Source organism: Crocuta crocuta, unplaced genomic scaffold, assembly GCF_008692635.1.
Source record: "Crocuta crocuta isolate KB4526 unplaced genomic scaffold, BGI_CrCroc_1.0 scaffold3, whole genome shotgun sequence".
Taxonomy (NCBI): Eukaryota; Metazoa; Chordata; class Mammalia; order Carnivora; family Hyaenidae; genus Crocuta; species Crocuta crocuta.
In genome coordinates this window covers 11,605,772-11,625,186 of record NW_027529934.1, presented here as the reverse complement: position 1 = coordinate 11,625,186, position 19,415 = coordinate 11,605,772, and the positions used below count along the sequence as shown (strand labels likewise).

General features: G+C 35.7%; 1 protein-coding gene across 4 annotated transcripts in view; it reads left to right on the top strand.

The window, feature by feature from the left end:
- TPR (translocated promoter region, nuclear basket protein) overlaps positions 1 to 19,406 on the top strand; it is a 62,943-nt gene extending 43,537 nt beyond the window's left edge. The window contains exons 38-51 of one of the 4 annotated variants that reach the window (XM_077763278.1): positions 108 to 280; positions 876 to 959; positions 4,722 to 4,922; positions 6,054 to 6,185; positions 6,373 to 6,463; positions 8,810 to 8,994; positions 10,180 to 10,248; positions 10,362 to 10,456; positions 12,399 to 12,505; positions 13,668 to 13,763; positions 13,890 to 14,046; positions 15,966 to 16,084; positions 18,550 to 18,645; positions 19,259 to 19,406. In XM_077763278.1, the coding sequence (XP_077619404.1) occupies positions 108 to 280; positions 876 to 959; positions 4,722 to 4,922; positions 6,054 to 6,185; positions 6,373 to 6,463; positions 8,810 to 8,994; positions 10,180 to 10,248; positions 10,362 to 10,456; positions 12,399 to 12,505; positions 13,668 to 13,763; positions 13,890 to 14,046; positions 15,966 to 16,084; positions 18,550 to 18,645; positions 19,259 to 19,314 (1,661 nt within the window). In that variant the 3' untranslated portion in view covers positions 19,315 to 19,406. The remainder of the gene's footprint in view (positions 1 to 107; positions 281 to 875; positions 960 to 4,721; positions 4,923 to 6,053; positions 6,186 to 6,372; positions 6,464 to 8,809; positions 8,995 to 10,179; positions 10,249 to 10,361; positions 10,457 to 12,398; positions 12,506 to 13,667; positions 13,764 to 13,889; positions 14,047 to 15,965; positions 16,085 to 18,549; positions 18,646 to 19,258) is intronic. The other 3 variants (XM_077763279.1, XM_077763275.1, XM_077763276.1) reach the window with 3 other exon arrangements.
- Positions 19,407 to 19,415: the final 9 nt, after the last annotated feature.

Sequence of the window (19,415 nt, the reverse complement as noted above, 5' to 3'; positions counted from 1 at the left end):
TACATTAAACTGTTCAGTTAAGTGTTTACTGTGTCTTTCTTTAGTTAAGTGACCAAAATGTTTCAGGTATTTACTTTGTTTCATTCAGTTATCATCCTCTAATTCAGGATTTAAATTATGTAATTTCAAAGTGTCAGCTACTCCAAGTTCTTCTTTGCCTAAACGGACACGTGAAGAGGAAGAGGATAGCGCCATAGAAGCATCTGACCAAGTCTCTGATGATACAGTAGAAATGCCTCTTCCAAAGAAGTTGAAAAGTGTCACCCCTGTAGGAACTGAGGTAAGATATTCTTTCATTCACATTATTAGGTGAATGGACCTGTTGGAGCCAAAATCGATTACCTGGAAAACTCTTAATGAACTTACTGCAAAGCTTCAACTGATAGCTCAGGTATTGTTGCTGTTGCCAACATTTTTTTTTTTATAATTCTTGGCATAATTTTTAACTGAATTATTTCCCATTTCGGTTTAAAAAAGTTATAAAAACTTGTATTCCATTTCAAAGTTGAGTGGGGTTTTTTTTAATCAAAGAATAAGGAGTTTATATCTCATGGACATTTGTAAACTGTTGCCTGCCATCTTTCTCAGTTTAACCAAAACTGTACTCCTTTATTTTCTTTTGTCGGACAAAAATACCATGAAACTTAAATTAAGACTACTAAATTAATTTCCTTAGCATGTATTTAATTAGTGTTTATAAACTTATGCTGAAGAGGAATGTGGTTGATTATATTATATAAATGTAAGAGCATTTCTATGTATATAATGAAAGAGCAGCTTCATAAGGTTATAAAGTTTTATTGGGAAAACTAGGTGAGCAGGTGACTCTATCTAGTGAATTGATCTGGTTAACACACTTGTATATTATGAGTCAGGAAGAAGTTATGGGAGAAGAAAGTACTGATGGAGAGGTAGAGACTCAAGTATACAACCAAGATTCACAAGATTCTATTGGAGAAGTAAGTAAAACACATTTAAAGTAATAAATTGCTGCGTTTAATGAATGGAATCAGCTTTGACAAATTGAAACATTATTTAGACTATTTTTTAAACTTCGTGCTTTTATATTTAATGAAATATTGGAATTACCATTGCAATTTCCTTTTTGTTTTACTCCTAATTAGTATACTGTCTTATAAACTTTGTTAAAGAGATGTTATTATTATACTTAGCACAGATTTTTGCAGGCTAAGAATTGTCATGAGTAAAGATTATCCATTCTTAACTCTTTGGAAAGATGAGTGCTGGTTGAGTCTTGAGTTAATCCACAGTGCCCCTTTCATGGTCCTTTATTGCACTCCCCTTTTTTGCTTCTCTTACTGGATTAAAATAAGCTATGAAAGGAAATACATTTGTATATTTTTTTCAATTTTTGAACTGTGAGGCTTCTCCAGAGGCAGCCTCGCTAGTGTGTAGACTCTGAAGCTCTAAACCATTGGTTCTGTTCCTATACCACTTAGAAGTTGTGTGACTACAGCAAGTCACTGATGCTCCCTAAGCCTTAATCTTCTCATCTGTTCGAATAACATAACATGATTTTTAGTATCATAAACACTAAAAATACGTGGCAGGTACTATTTTAGGTACTATTACTTTTCTTCTATTCCTCTTCCACAATAATTGAGAAGTTATGTTGCAGTAATACTAATAGTTTAACTACTGATAATTAACACAGTTCTCTACTATGCATGCCAAGTGCTCTAGGAAATTAGCATTTATTAATTTAATCCTCAACAGCCTTGTTATATGATGCTCAGATAATTAACTACCCAACTTCTGCTAGTACTTAAAGTCAGCTGTCTAGTTTCTAATTATACTCCTCAGCATGAAATAGACTTTCTGTTGGGATAAATTTTTAGAATCATTCTAAAATTATCTATATAAAATTAAGGAATTTTTTCAAGCAGATCGTAAACAACCATTGATTGCAAATAAATTTTAGTTTCTTAGATGCATTAATTTTTAAGTTAATTTTCCCTATTTTCCTCAAAATAGTTTCCTTAGAAACCTAAACCTTAAAGATGAAAGAATGGTACTCTAAATGAGCTCTATTTTATGTATCTTTCAGAGTGTCATATCTGAACAGCATAAAAACAATTCTGAAATAATACTTGAATGTTTAATTTATTGCCAGACTTGACCAAATTATAGTAAAATCTTCTGTACAAAGCTTTTTCTTGAGATTGGCAAAATTGCCCATGACTCAGAAGTACCATTTGGCATTCCAGTCCATTTTTAGCACTATCTACTGATGTGTAACAGTTCATTTTTCAGATTTTCTGACAACGAAGCAAATGTTCTTTGTTAGCATTGCTATTCTTGAAATATGCATGTCCCTTTGTAGCACGTTTTTAATTATATCATAAATTATTCATTTTTTTTCCATTACAGCAAATATAATCTTTGTGAATGAGTTCACAAGACATTGTTTTGGGTTTGTGTAAAAAACAGATTCTGCTGAGTGCTTAACCAAAAAGTAGGCATTTAATTTTTTCTAGTTAATAACAAAAATAAAGCTTAAATTACAGTTTATTTCAGAGGCTAACAAGATAGAATCATGAGAGTGAATTAGGCAAAGAATTATTTTCACATCTAATTGTCTTTAGTGTGGTTTGAAGGCTTAGTATAGCGAGTTTTTAGGGAGAGAAGTTCCTTTGTAAAAAGACCATAATAATAGGAGCACCTGGGTGGCTCAGCCTGTTGAGCTTCTGACGTTAGCACCTGTCATAATCTTGAGGATCACGAGTTCCAGCCCCGCATCAGGCTCTGCTGACAGCTCAGAGCCTGGAACCTGTTTTGGATTCTGTTCTCCTCTTATTCTGTCCCTCCCCCACTCATGCATTCAGCTGTTTAAAAAACAGACAGTAATAATAGCTTATTTTGTTTAGTGTGTTTTCCAGGCTATTTCTGATTTGGGAAATAAGTTTTTTTTAATAATAATAATAAATTGCAGGCCCGTGAATATTCTTTTTTTTTTTTAAATAGTTTATTGTCAAGTTGGTTTCCATATAGCACCCAGTGCTCATCCCCACAAGTGCCCTCCTCCATGCCCATCACCCCCATTCCCCTCCCCTCCCACCCCATCTGCCCTCAGTTTTTTCTCGGCATTCAAGAGTCTCTCATGGTTTGCCTTCCTCCCTCTCCCTCCACTGCTTTTCCCCCTTTCTTCTCCCCCACGGTCCTCCGTTAAGTTCTACCTAATCCTCCTATACGTGCAAACATATGGTAGCTGTCCTTCTTTACCTGACCTATTTCGCTCAGCAAAACACCCTCAAGGTCCATCCATGTTGCTACACATGGCCAGATTTCATTCTTTCTCTTTGCCATGTAGTATTCCATCGTATAAATAAACCACATCTTCTTGATCCATTCGTCCGTTGATGGACACTTAGGCTCTTTCCATGTTTCGGCTATTGTTGAGAGTGCTGCTATGAACATTGGGGTGCATGTGCCCCTGTGCATCAGCACTCCTGTATCCCTTGGGTAAATTCCTGGCAGTGCTATTGCTGTGTCATAGGAGAGTTCTATTGTTAATTTTTTGAGCTCTCCACTCTTCTTTCATGTTCCTGGATCAGTTTATCTCTCTTTTTCTCAGTTTCCTCTTTTTCTATAAATATGTCTTCTAAATCGCTTATTCTCCTTTATGCCTCTTCAATGCGTGCATTGGATGCCTCCATTTTATTATGTATCTCATTTATAGCGTCTTTTAATTCATCATAACTATTTTTGAGCTCCATAATTTGTAGCAATAGTTTCTCTGATGTCCTCCATGCTTTTTTCAAGCCCAGTGGTTAATATTATGATTCTTGTTCTAAATTCTTGTTCAGTTATGTTGCTTATTATCTGTTTTGAGCAGTTCTTTAGCTGTCATTTCTTCCTGGAATTTCTTTGGAGGAGAGTTCCTCAATTTCGTCATTTTGGTTAGCTTTCTATCTCTTGTTAATTTTAAAAGCTTGTTGTACACTCTGCCCCTGCGAGTTCTGCTGTATTAATGAGGGCTCTTTGACTTTTCAGGGGCTGTCCGTTCAAGAAGTGTTCTTTGAACGGTGTCTCTTGGTTTCTCTTGTTGAGCATTTGGTTATTTTGTTTTCCTACTCGTAGTGGTATTTGGGACTCTCCACCATGTGTACTTTGGCTTGTTTCTTGAGGTAGCTGCACTTATGAGGTTTCGTTCCCAATGTGTTCTGTCTCTTTATCTTCCCAAACTCCGGTGGCTCCATGTCCTATGACTTCAGGCCTTCTCTGTGCAAGCGAAATGCACGGAGCTCCCTGCTTCTCCTCCATCTTGCCCTCTCTCAGTATTTCTTTTTTTCTGACTTTGGTCTGCAACTGCACTGTTAACTAATCACATTAGCTATTGAACACTTGAAACAGAGCTAGTCTGAATTGAGATAGGCTATGAGTATAAAATCTACATTGGATATTAAAGGACTTAATTATAAATTTTAAAAGGTGGAATACCTATGTAATAATTTTTAGTTTGATTACATACTGAAATATTTTGTATGTTAATATTAAACTGATTTCACTTATTTCTTTCTATAAATGACTACTAGAAAATTGAAAATCACATATGTGAGTCATTGTGGATCACTTTACGTTTATGTTGGACAACCACAAGTGGTTTTTTTGTCTTAGATATACAACATCTCACTGATAGTTTTAAGTATATTTGACTTAAAAAAAATTTTCAAGTTTTTTCCCCCCCCCACTCTTAAAAGGGAGTCACCCAGGGAGATTATACTCCTATGGAAGATAGTGAAGAAACCTCTCAGTCTCTACAAATAGACCTTGGACCCCTTCAGTCAGATCAGCAAACGACAACTTCATCCCAAGATGGTCAAGGCAAAGGAGATGATGTCATTGTAATTGACAGTGATGATGAAGAAGAGGATGATGATGAAAATGATGGAGAACATGAGGTAAAAATCAACCATTGTTTTTAAAGTGCTATACAAAATGCTCAAATCTTTAGAACTGCTAAATCATTAACCAGTAACATCTGCTTCCCTGTCAGTTTAAATAGATTATTTTGCTTTTTTTATCCCAATAGTTCTGTAATTAACATTTTATAATGAAATTGAGCATAGAACAAGTGATGAAAAATCCATCTTTTTTTTTTTTTTTTAATTGCTAAGCCCTTTTAGAATTTGCTAAATCTTGGGGCGCCTGGGTGGCTTAGTCGGTTAAGCGTCCGACTTTCGCTTAGGTCATGATCTCGCGGTTCGTGGGTTCGAGCCCCGCGTCGGGCTCTGTGCTGACTGCCAGCTCAGAGCCTGGAGCCTGTTTCAGTCTGTGACTCCCTCTCTCTCTGACCCTCCCCTCCTCATGCTGTCTCTCTCTCTCCTAGATGCCCCTCCCCTCCTCATGCTGTCTCTCTCTCTCCTAGAAATAAATAAAACATTTAAAAAAAAAAAAAAATAGAATTTGCTAAATCTTATTGATAACTAACGATTTAATTGTAAGCTCTATCATTTCTAGAGATAAAAAAAGTAGGGTTGCTTTTTTTCTTGTATAGTCACATACTTTTTTCAAAAGTAATGGAACTTTTTGTGGGCTTTTTTTGTTTTGTTCTTCGTATGTGGTTTTTTGTGTGTTATCCTAATTGAAGAATATTTTAAGTGAAACTTTTTATTTTTCATTTGGGGAATTAATCATTATTGACAACCGTTCATTTTAGATTCTTTCATTAATCAAACAGTGGTTTTTAAAAGCTCAAAGTTTAGTATAAATTCAGTATTTTTTTCCTCAATCCCACTTTTTAAATTGAGTATTAAGTGGACCCTAACACTTTTTGGACATTTTGGAGCTTTGATCTTTGAACTGATCTCATGTGAACAGTTAAGATACAGAAGTAATTATTATAGTACTCATTCCAGCAAGTCTCACAGTTGTGCTATTTGCTGCTACTGAAATAATGCCCTGCAATCTCAGGACAGCTCCTGTATCCCGATCACTGGTGTGTCATTGAAATTGTTAAACATGCCATTAGGATGTGCAGAACATGTGTGCTACATCGCAGATCTTTTTTTCCTTGGGAATTTTTCTGCTAGGATTATGAAGAAGATGAGGAAGATGAGGATGATGATGAGGATGACACAGGGATGGGAGATGAGGGTGAAGATAGTAATGAAGGCACTGGTAGTGCAGATGGCAATGACGGCTATGAAGCTGATGATGCTGAGGTAAGTGGCTAGAATTAAGAACTTGTTAGAAAACATAGTTTCCAGGGGTATACAAAGGTCTGTATTCTCAGAACACTAATGCCTTTTATACCTTTGGGTCTCTTTGTTTGTTGTTATTGTGATTTAGTTTCTTATGTGTTTAAGGCAACTGGTATATTTGCACTTAGTCATCATGTTTTGTTTCTAGGGTGGTGATGGGACTGATCCGGGTACAGAAACAGAAGAAAGTATGGGTGGAGGTGAAAGTAATCAGAGAGCTGCTGATTCTCAGAACAGTGGTGAGACTTTTTTCAGAGATATTTTTACTTGAATACTTCTGGTAATATTTTCTAAACTAGGATACATTTGATTATCATGTGAGTAATAAAACTTGGTTAGTAAATTAGCAAGCAAGAGATTGGCTTATTCTAGCTTTGTTACTATTCTCTCATATAAAGTCTACTATATTCATCACCAAAGTCATTATACTGTCTTTTCTGCCACATCAAACTTCTGTAAGATTCAAACATTCCAAAGTCTGTAAAGTATTGTAAATGCAGTGTGTTGCTGCTGTTTTTATTCAGTGGAAAATGTTCAATATCAGTGACCTCTAACAGCAGTAATAGCAGTTCATAGCCAAAAGAGGTTGTCTAAATCAAGCAGTACATTTAAAGATTTGTGGGTATTGGAGCTTTGCAATGTTGACTGGTTTTCCATTGAATAAAAGATACTATGGCCATTGTAGCATGCTTTTTGTTAAATATTTTAAAGGATGAGTCCAGACCTCATTGAAATATTGTAGGTATTAAATGATTCTGAAAATATAGAAAATTTTATTTTAGAATCATTTTTAAATGTGTTTTAAAGAATTGGTGATCATCTGGTCTAATATCCTGGTTTTATAGATAATACTAGAGCCAAAATCATAAATGGTCTATATTTAGGCTATTGGGAAAACAGTATGTCTGAGGTTCTGTGTAAACCTGCACATTTAAAAATGCAAGTTATGGGGCTTGTGGTTAAATATCCAACTCTTGACTTTGGCCCAGGTCATGATCTCACAGTTTGTGAGTTCAAGACCTGTGTCGGCTCTGTGCTGATAGATAGTTGGTTAAATATCCATCTCTTGACTTTGGCCTAGGTCATGATCTCACAGTTTGTGAGTTCAAGACCTGTGTCGGCTCTGTGCTGATAGTGCAGAGCCTGCTTGGGATTCTGTCTTTCCCTCTTTCTCTGCCCTTCCCTACCTCTCTCTCTCCCTTACTTTCTCTCTCGTTTTCGAAATAAATAAACTTTAAAAAAATGTAAGATACGTGCTCATTTGAATTAAGATAAAGCAAGTGCATAAGCAACCTTTCAGCTTTTAAATTTTTTAAGAAAATAATATTAGACCATATACTAAAATACATTATTACTTTTTAAGGGACATAAGGAGATTAATGATCATTTGGAGACATAAGTTACATTTTATAAAACATTTTGTAGATTTAAGAAACATTCTGTGTGTCACGATACAAGAAGAAATATGTTTAGCCCTTATTAAGTATTAAGTTTTTCAGGGCCAATGTTCGTAGCCATTTTTCCCAGATACAAAGCATATTGTAGGTGTTCATTGAATACTTGCTGGAGACTTGCTTTTTTATAATCAAAAATAGGCCTAGTGATCTGGATAAAATTAAGTTAGTGGATGTATTTGGTATGTTGCCAAAAAGTCACAAAGAGAATGCTTTTCCTGAGCACTTATACCTATGTTAAATTGAAAAATGCCAAGGTTATGAATGCCAACCCCGCTGCATAGTCAGAAATGCAAGTATAACTTCTGACCCCCAAAACTTAGCTACTAATTGCTGACTGTTGACCCAGAAGCCTTAGTGATATCATATAACAATTAACATGTTTTTACATGTTGTATCGTATACTGTGTTCTTATAATAAGGGAAGCTAGAGAAAAGAAAACATCGTTAAGACAGTCATGAAGAGAAAATAGTAAAAAATCTGCATATATGGACCTGTGCAGTTCAAACCTGCGTTGTTCAAGTGTCAACTGTGTTTAATTCTTATGATAAGCTTACTGGTTTAGGTACCAATTAAGAATCTGAGACGGACACCTGGTTGGCTCAGAACATGTAGTCGGTAGAACAACTCTTAAATCTCGGGGTTGTGAGTTTGAGCCCCATGTTGGGCATAGAGATTAGTTGAAAAAAAAAAAAAGATCACATAGCTATTAAATGTTATAGCTAGAATCTGATTCCACACCTCAGACTTTTAAAACTACTAAATTCTGTGATAGCCTATTTACTTTCCCACTTGGAAACATCTTCTGTTGTTTTTACCATGTGTGTACAAGACCTAGACATCTGAAGGCCAAGACGTTGAAATTACAAGTTTAAGAAATCCAAAATACAAAAGTACCTTTTGGCTGGTTCCATTAACCAACCAAAGAAGTAGACTCAGAGAGGTTAAGGGACTTGCCTACGGCCGCACAGCTGACAATTGCACTCCTGTTGTCCACACCTCACTACTTTCCTTCTGAAAGCATTAGTGAGGTGAACATTCCTAGGGGCAAGATTTACACTTGTAGGGGATTGTCCAGGTTATTCTGTGATAAATTGAATAGTTCAAAATAAGCTTCTCTCTTCCTATAGGTGAAGGCAATACAGGTACTGCAGAGCCATCTTTTTCCCAAGACATTTCTAGAGAACAACAGCCATCATCAGCATCTGAAAGACAGACTCCTAGAGCACCTCAGTCTCCAAGACGCCCTCCACACCCTCTGCCCCCACGACTGACCATTCATGCTCCACCTCAGGAATTGGGACCACCAGTTCAGGTATTAAAAGTACTGGTCAATCTGAAAAACAAAGTAAAAAAATGCTTGGCTAAATTTATCTCTCCTCCTTTCCATAAGATACTACTTTTTCCAGAAGTTAAATGAACTTTGTAATGTTTTAACATGTTTTTATAAAGTTTTTTGAACTGAAACTAAACTCTTACTGCTTTTTCTTAAAATATGGCAGTAATTTACTTCATAAATGAAGTGAGTTTTGGAAAAGCAAGGCTTACTGAAAGTTGTGTATAAATTGAAATGGTTACAGTCATAGCAAATAAAGGTCTGGTCACTTTTTCTGAAGGTTCAAAAAGGAAAATGGTTTCTGGGATTTTAATTAAAGTAAATTTTATTTTAGCAGCAAATCACCATGTATTTTGAAGGTTTCTTTTTCTAAGGTGCACATGTTTTTTCTTCAAAAGGAAATTGCTGTTCTGCTTAACAAAACTTTTTTCTCTCATTTTATTTCATTCGTACATATTAATTTCCACTTTCCTAATTAATGAAAGAGTTAACGACCCTTAGCATGTAGCACTCTTTGTAATACGGTTGGACATCTCTTCATCAGAAACTCTTAAACTGCGGGACAACTACTAAGGCTTTTAGTAATCTAGCTTGACTCTTACCATGCATTATGGTGTACGGAAAACTGTCAAGTGTAGATTCTTCTAAAATATTACAAATGAAAATAACCTCATTATGTAAAAACATAGCCTTCATGGGTTGTATATGGATCCTGCAATATGTACCAAATCTCCCAATTTAGAATTACCTAAATTGGGCAACAGTTTATGTGAAGAACATATTGCTGTTTGAGCTACAAAGAATAATTAAGCTTTAAGATCCAAAGGCACATTTCCTAATACCTTAAATTAAGGAAATAGAAAGTCAGTTAGCTACATACAAATAAAATAGGACCAGAGATTAATTTTAAATATTGGTTAATATTTTGTCTATTGGTTACTAAAATATTTGTTGGTCTATGCAATTAAAAACTTACTGCTATTTAAAACTGATTTCTGTAGTGCAAATATTAGCAATTTTTCCTGAAAAAATACCCCAATGGTTACATTACCTGCTAACATTCAGTTCTCTAAAGACCAGTTTACTAAGCTAGATCTGTTGGTATTTGGTTCTCGTTTCATTGCCTGACTCCTTAAAACAAATGTAATTCCCTTCTTGACGCAGAGAATTCAGATGACTCGGAGGCAGTCTGTAGGACGTGGGCTTCAGTTGACTCCGGGAATAGGTGGCATGGTAACTATCGACCCCTTACGTGAGAGTGACTCATTTGTTCAGCAAATACTTATGTAGTCCCTATGTGTGTTACTGTCATGCCTGTGATTCCCCATTTTCTGCCTTCATTTCAGCAGCAGCACTTTTTTGATGACGAGGACAGAACAGTTCCCAGTACTCCAACTCTTGTAGTACCACATCGCACAGATGGGTTTGCTGAAGCAATTCAGTAAGTTTACAAACAAGAAACATATTTTGTGACTAATCATATTCTTCCTTTTTCCCTGTCAGTTTGTTTATATTTCAGTGGTTCATTACTTACTGAGTTCCCTTTGTGTCCTGAGCACTGGGGTAGGAGGGTTGAGGATGTAGAGTTGGGGAAAATGATATAAAGGTGAAATATAGTTTCTTCCATTAGGAATTTGAATTTAAAGGCAGTATAACAGTGTTAAGAACACAGACTCTGGAGTCAGAATGCCCGGGTCCGAAACCTGGCTGTACTGCTTGCCAACTGTGTCACAGTATTTAGGTTCTCTGTTCCTGTGTGCTTTCATTTTACTAGTGGGCATAATAATGCAGTAGTTACTACCATAGCAGTTGTTTAAATTAAATGAACTGATTTATACTAAGATGATTAGAATAGTACCTAGTACGTAGCAAATGTCTTGCAGATGTTGATGAAGGTGTTTGTTGGTAATGGCATTGATCATGATGGATGGTATTATTTCAGAAACCAAGCATATGAGGAAACAAATTGTCACATACACAATCTAGAAGGAGGAAAAAAAGGATAAGCAGTAGTCTTTTTAACACAAAAGAAGTGATTTATAGCAACAGTGAGGGGAAATGAATCTGAGACTTAATGGGGACAACCTTGAATTGAGTCTTGGAAAAGAATACTTACCACTTATTGAGCATTTCCATGAATCCGTTTGTTTAAGCTTTATAGCTGTGAGCCTAGACACCATTATTGTTGCCGTTTTACACATAAGGAAGCACAGAGATGTTAACAAACAGCAAGAAAGTGGCAGTTTTTATTTCTAACCAGTCATTCTGGCTCTAGAACCTGTGCTAACTTGCAGTATACCACTCTTCTTAAAGGATGAAAAAGCTTTCCAAGTGAAAGTAGCGAAAGTATTAGCTGCATAATAGGATATACTTGAATACCAGAATGAAAATGTTCCACAGACTTGGGAAAAGATTGATTGTTCTTTAGTATGTGGTAATATATGCCCATCAAAACCTATTTTAAACTTGTTCAATTAACCATAACTCATCTTGGTTAACACAGTTTTCCAAGTCAACTGATCAGTGTCTCCCCCTCCCTTCTGAAACTCAGCCTATCAGAAACGGACTCCAGTAACCTGGTTCTGAATGACAGGCAGTCATCAGATTCTTGCAGCTCAGAGTGCAAGGTTTTAATAACTTTATGAAGATAAGTTTAAAACTCCACCTGAAAGAAAACGTCCATAACTAAAGCAATAGTGTTGATGTGAAAAAGAAGGAAAATAGATTTAAGAGAATACAGAGGAATAATCCATAAATATTAGTGGCTGGCTAGTGCAGGAAGGTGGAAGGGTGGGGTCAGGCAAGGGCAAAGAGAGAGAATGCTGTTGTATATTCTGGATTGTGGGTGGGCAGACGGATGATAGTGTTATTAGGACAAGGGGAAAACAAGTTTCTAACCATCTAATACTAGACTTGATCTAGACCTTGGGATCCATGTGGTTAGCTCTTTCAGAGAGGAAATGGGCTAGAGGTGACTTATCTATGAGTCAACAGTGAAAACCCAAGATAAAACTTTGTCTCATGACTTCATTCTCGCTCTTTTTTTGTTGCTTCTCATTTTAGATTTGTGTTGTTTTCAGTGTTTCTACGTGGAAATAGAGATCCAGCAGATTCAGGAAATGTGGGGCATACTTCAGGAGAGCTGAAAGTTACATATAAATCACATATATAAATCACATATATATAAATCACATATATTCTTATTAAATTCATTGACAATTGATATTTTGAAAATATTTTTATAAGGATTTCTGTATCAACTTTATTTCCAGTCTGTTTTCTTCCTACTTGGTGCTTATTCTTCCTTCTATATTGTTTTCCATCATTCAGGTTTAAACACGGTAACTTTAGATTTTATATTAAATTCGTTTTTGTCTGTTTAGCTCCCCACAGGTTGCTGGTGTTCCTAGATTCCGGTTTGGGCCACCTGAAGATATGCCACAAACAAGTTCAAGTCATTCTGATCTTGGCCAGCTTGCTTCTCAAGGAGGTAAACAGATAAGTAAATGCTTAGATCTCCTGAATTTGCATGTATTCAAGTAATAAGCTATTCTGATATGATGTTTTTAAATGACAAATATAATTTTTTTAAAAAATTGATATCTAAGTAACTCCTATGCAGATTTATGGGGAAAGCTATATTTACTGTTTGTTAAACATTGCCTTACACATAAATCTTACCTTTCCAACAAAGTTCTCGGTTTTTTGAGCATCAGGACTAGATTTTACATTTATATCTCTTCTAGCTCCTGTTTGTCATACATGTACTAACTCTTCAGGACTATTTGTTGGACCAATATAAATATATAGGCACAATGAGCCATTTTAAAGTTATTGGAAGAAATGCAGCATATTTTATGTTTAGTTTGATACTTAACATTTCTAGTTAAAGGTATAAAACTAATTAGATATTATCCACTGACATTAAAAGTAAGAAAGATAAAATGTTTAAAATATGTGGCATAAAATGACCCCTAAATTAAGTAATATTAGTTGGCTGTTGAAAATGAATTACGCTTTTGAGAAATTAATTACCTTTTAATCCTCAGTCGGCGTCCATATAACCAACTATATTTGTGGGAAGCTGTATGGTATTTTGTAAGTGAATAAGGAAAGCCCAAAATAGAGCCCTTATTAGCCACATGCTATATCTTTTATATAAATTCCAATTTTACATGACTTTTTTTATTTTTTAGGACAATTCCTAGCCTTAGAAGTCAGGTCTAGGTGTAAATTGAAATGCTACCACTTACTAGCTTTGTAATTTGGGGAAAATTAATTAGCCTCCTTGAAATTCAGTTTCTTTAGCAGAAAGGGGAAGTCCTATCTTGTAGTTTTGGAATTTTCTAACATAGTACACAATTTCGTTGGGTACTCAATAAAGTTAGCTTCTATGAAATCACAAGAATAGCATTTTAGGTACTTTTTTAAAGGCTACGGAGTGTCCGTGAACTTAAAGGATGTGTTTTGGTTGCATTTACATTTTTGACAGATTGATTTTTGCTTGATGCGCTAATTAAGTGAGCTACTTGTGTAAGTAAATAAGCAAACTTGTGTATCTCCATGGATTCATTTTTTTCTTTCAGATAATCTGGCAAATTGACAGTTTTATGTTCTTTCAATCATTTGTTAATACTTAAAATTGTCTTTAGGTTTAGGAATGTATGAAACACCCCTCTTCCTAGCTCACGAAGAAGAGTCAGGTGGCCGAAGCGTTCCCACTACACCTCTACAAGTGGCAGCCCCCGGTACGTATCACAGGCAGACTGGTAGATTATGTGCTTTCTTGGTAAAATGGGAGCCTTTGAGACCTCTTCTGCCTAAAGATTCGGTAAACCACCAAGTTAAAGTTGTTGTTTCTTTTCATTTTAAAGTGACCGTGTTTACTGAGAGTACCACCTCTGATGCTTCAGAGCATGCCTCTCAGTCAGTTCCAATGGTGACAACGTCCACTGGCACTTTATCTACAACAAATGAAACAGCAGCGGGTGATGATGGAGATGAAGTATTTGTGGAGGCAGAATCTGAAGGGTAAAGGTTTACTTTATAATTTTTGCTTGCTTTAGACTTTTATACTTGTTCTTTAGCCAGGAGACAGTGGGTTCGGCTGTATTTCCAGTAGCTTCCCATTACAAAAATAAACCAAGCCATACATTTTGGAAGACTAGTTTTTTCATAGAGTAATATATTTTAGGACTTGGATGTTATTACAGCAGATAAGTAATTTTTAAAACATTTATCTTCCTGAAAATTAGATGTTGTATTCTAGAACAAAGTATTTCTTTAAAATCACTGGTACCCTTCCGTTAATGTAGCTGCTTGAACTTTTTCCTAATAAAGATGTCTTTCTGTGAAAATTAGGAAATGACTCATTTTCCATTTTGTAGTGGGCTGTTGAGTGAATCTCTCATTCTTTCTTTATGTGCATTTAGAACTTGATGTCTGAAATACTGACTTCTTAAAAATTAGAAACCTTCTAGTAGTTTTTAAGACCTGACTACATTTTTTTAACACCTCAGTTATAAACAGCTTAACAAAAGAAATATTTCATGACACATCATCTGGATTTTTTAAGTTAAAGGGAGTAACTTACTTTATTTATTTAAAAAAATTTTTTTAAATGTTTATTTGAGAGACAGCGCAAGCAGAGGAGAGATCAGGGAGAGAAGAGAGGGAAACACAAAATCCAAATTAGGCTCTAGGCTCTGAGCTGTTAGCACACAGCCCAATGCGGAGCTCAAACTCCTGAACCATGAGATCATGACTTGATAGATGCTTAACCAGCTGAGCCACCCAGGCACCCCAGAGGGAGTAGAGTAATTTAATGCAAAGAAACCCTGGACTATGGTTTTGGAAAAGGTTTTAACTTTCAAGGCAGAACCTAATTCTTTATAAAATAAAGAAGTTCGACTACTTCATAATCAGAAGCATAGCTAGAACTAGCACCCAAACTTCCTAGGTAGAGTTCAATGATTTTGTTTTACTTAGCAATATTTTCATAGCATAATTATAGGCCAATTCCAGCATATGAGAGAAAAAGCAGGCCTGTTATTATGCTCTAACACAGTGCTGCTTAATTTTGGGGAGGTTACACACCTTGCTGAGAATCCTAGCTGTCATTAATTTCATACCATGTATACAAGTCACTTTGTATATGTCATTTCTGACCCACACAAAATCTCTGCAAAGTATTATCTCCAATTTACAGTGAGAAAGCCCAGACTCAGAATATGTTAAAATAACTGCTTAGGCCACTGGTAACTGGCTTAGACTGGATTTGACCCCTTACTTTAGCCCCAAGTGCTTTACACTTCGTTAGTACTTCTCAACTTAAACAGGTAGTTACGAGAGAGATCTTTCAGATACATTTTTACTAATGACTGTACTAAAGCTTGAAGATAATACTGGAGTAGATTCTAAGCACTGTGGACTGTTACCTCACTTCCATGTGTTTTGATGTGCTTTTCTGAGTGGGAGAGAGAGTGGTGAAATTATAGGGACTGAGCCAAGAAATCACATACCCACAGCGTGTCTCATCTAGGCTAGAGCCCATAGTGAATTAGTTATTAATAATTGTGACTTACAAATTACGTCAGTACTCTGCTTTCCTAGAAACTTGTTTTGAGATTTCAAAATCTAGATAATATATCTCTTATGAATGTCAAGAATGTGAACATCCTTTGTCAAAAAAAATGACAAGGGAAGCAGAAACTAAATTTGGAACATGTCCTAGTGAGAGAGAAAGAAGGAAAAAGCCACTTGAGCTCTCTTTTCCACTGCCCCTTTAACAAAACAAACCGTTATCAATGTCAGAGTCTACAGCCTTGAGTTAGAGGGGACCTTGAGGTTATTTAAGTGATAAATTGTATCAAAAAGAGGTTGGCAATGATTTCAGATACCTCGAAGATCAGTTTTATATTTTCTAATCAATTTTTATTTTCTTTTCTTAGTATTAGTTCAGAAGCAGGCTTGGAAATTGATAGCCAGCAGGAAGAAGAACCTGTGCAGGCATCTGATGAGTCAGATCTTCCTTCCACCAGCCAGGATCCTCCTTCCAGTTCTTCTGTAGGTAAGGTCCTGCTCTTGAAGACTGCACAACCTCGATCCATCAGACTTGTTGGCAAAACACGATTTTATCAGCAACAAATTGGTAATTCTTTTTTTTCCTGGATTTAAAATGCCTTACTTCCCATCTCCTGCCTCTTGAAGCCAAAGCCACTTCATGTTATTTTTGCTACATTTGGGGGTTCTGACATGAGGTTGGATTTGGAGAGTTGAAGGGTAGGAGGTGTGTTGCTCAAAAAATATTTGAAATTTACTGGTGTATATAAGTTCAAAGTTTGGCTTTCTTTTCAAGTACGTGAGGTTAACTTTGAAAAAGGTGATTTTTATGTATCTTTCCTACAGTAAAAACTATCTGGCATTTTTAAAAAAGTAGTGAACATTTATTAAGCACTTACTGTGTATCAGGCCATATTCTAAGCCCTTTACATATATTCATTTAATTCTCACATCAAACCAACATAGTAATCACTCATATGAAAACTGAGGCACAGAAATGTTGAATAATGTAGCCATAGTATATAGCTAATAAATAATGGACAAGCCAGGATGCAAACTCAAGAAGTTTGGCTTTAGGGACCCCACTTTTAAAACAATACACTACACTAGCTTATCTGTCTCACAGTTTTTAGGTAAGGAATTACTTTTATTATTGAAGAACCTACCCATCATCCACTCTGATTATTTTTATTTTGAATTGTTTATAGCANAAAGTCGGATGCTTAACCGACTAAGCCACCCAGGCGCCCCTATAGCAGTAATTTTCAAGTTCTGCCATGGAACCATGTTCTGTGGAAGACCTGCTCAGTTATTACTTTTTTCAGTCATGGGGCTTTACTATCTCGAGATCTCTTCTCCTGCTTTTCTCAGTGCTTTTCTCTGATACATCAACCTATGAGCCAACATCCCTAGGCTCACATCTCACATCTGCCTTGTTACAGCTAGTAGCTTTAAATGTGTGCACCTTTCTTTTATTATAAAATTTGGGTAGTTGTAATTATCAAATTAGAAATGTATATAAATTATATAACTCAGTGCATTACATTCAAAGCTCAAGTATCATAATGATCATAATTATTAATAACAGAGTTACTAAAGTGCTAATGTCCCATGAGAATTCTCTTCATCTGTAGAGTGGGCACTAGTTATATCTCACCAGGGCTTGCATAAGAAAATACGGTTTTGTTCCCCTTTTACAGTATACTATGAAATTAAGATGTCGACGTTTTTTGGTAATATAAAACACTTAAGCCACCTCATCTGAGCAGTTGTTCATTTGGTCAGTAAATATTTGATTGCCTACCATGTACTAGGCAATAGAAAGCATTACTAGGAAAATGACATTACAGTAAAGACCTGGAAAGGGTAAGGGAGCAGAGCTGTGCAGTTTTTGGGGGAAAGCATGTTTCAGATGAGAGATACAGCAAGTGCAGAGCCCCTAAGACAGCAGGGTGGTATATTTAAGGTCAGCCTGGAGGCCAAGACCACAGTAAGACCAGAGAGAAACTAGTGGGAGACAGAAGGGGGTGGTAAGGGGAAAGGCCCATAGATCACTGTAATTGCTTTGGCTTTCATAAATTTAGGAAGCTTTTATTTTTTTTAAGTTCATTTATTTATCTTGAGAGAGAGAGTGTGTGTGTGTCGTGCATGTACATGCACATAAGTGGGGCAGGGGCAAAGAGAGAATCCCAAGCAGGCTCTGTGCTGTCAGTGTGCAGCCCAACATGGGGCTCGATCTCACAAACTGTGCGATGACCTGAGGCGAGATCAAGAGTCAGATGCTTAACCCACCTGAGCCACCCAAGTCCCCTGGATTTAGGAAGCTTTTAGAGGGCTTCGAAGAGAGTAGTAATAGATCTGACTTAAAGACTTAACAGTATCAGTTTTTCTGCTATGTAAATAAGAGACCTGAAAATGTGTAATGGGCAGAAAGAAGGAGAAAATTCAAAGGATATCTTACTGTTTCAAGGTAAAGGCAGTGATGTTTTAGGCTAGTAGAGTTTAATTTATGAGAAGAGGTCAGATTTGGGGATATATATTTAAATTTGAGCTGGCAAGTTTTGCTAATGATTGCATCTGGAGTGTCTGGAAACAAGAGGATTCAAATAAGGATCACATTATATTGTAGGGGTTGTTATTTCTTGAGGGAGGTGATAATGTGGTTTTTTATTGTAGTTCCCACCTTCTAGCACAGTGATACCTGGATAGGCACTAGGTGAATATTTATTAAATGAGTGCAGTGAATTATGAAAAACCTCAAGTACCCTTTTTAAAAATAAGAGTTTTTTTTTAACATTTTACCCTTTGTTTGTTAAATGTCCCTTGTTAAAAATCAAACAACTTTTAAATATTAAACAAATGGACACCTGCATTTATCCATGCATTTGGTAACTAGATTTTATCATTATAAATGCTTTTCTTATTTTTTAACCTGCTTTCTTATATTTTAACGTGTGTGTGTTTTTTTCTTAGACACTAGCAGTAGTCAACCAAAGCCTTTCAGACGAGTAAGACTTCAGACAACATTGAGACAAGGAGTCCGTGGTCGTCAGTTTAACAGACAGAGAGGTAAATTTCTGACATATTGATTACATGATAGGATGTATGATAGTAATACATGGAACAAGTTTTCTGATCCTTAAACTTCCAACTGTATCTAGGGTTTTTTTTATGTTCAAGGATTGATTAAATTATTACACGTTGAGCATGTGATGTTTACTAATCTGTAAGCTTCTTACAGAAAGACTTGTAAACTGTAGATATATAATGAATATGTGCTTAGAATTGATATTTATTCATTTCTTCCTTGAATTCAAAGTAAGACTTGGAGAAGCCAAAGTGTTAGAGTACTAGATAGTCATTTATTACATCTTTGTCTATTGTTATACTTCTTATACAGCAGAACAAAGCTTTGTGACTCTGTTTAGTTAAAAGAATTAGAATTTTTAATATCTGTTTTCTAATGTAACCATTAGAGGTTGTATTCGTGTCGTGAAAATATTAATCTAATTGTACTTATTTTCACTGAAGATGTGAAATGTCTAACAGAGTTTTATATTTATATATCTAGATATTTGATATTGAAAACAATTTTTATAATGACCTAGGGTAAGTGAATACTCCAGTTTTGAGCTAACTTCTTAAAAGATGCATTCAGTTTGGTTATTTTTTTCTCTTATAGGTGTGAGCCATGCAATGGGAGGGAGAGGAGGAATAAATAGAGGAAATATTAATTAAATGTCCTGTAAACTGTAATAATTGTGAATAAGATTGTCCAAGCCTGTTTTAGTGTAATGGTTGTCAAGATTAAAAACATTTTTGTATTTAAATCAGTATGC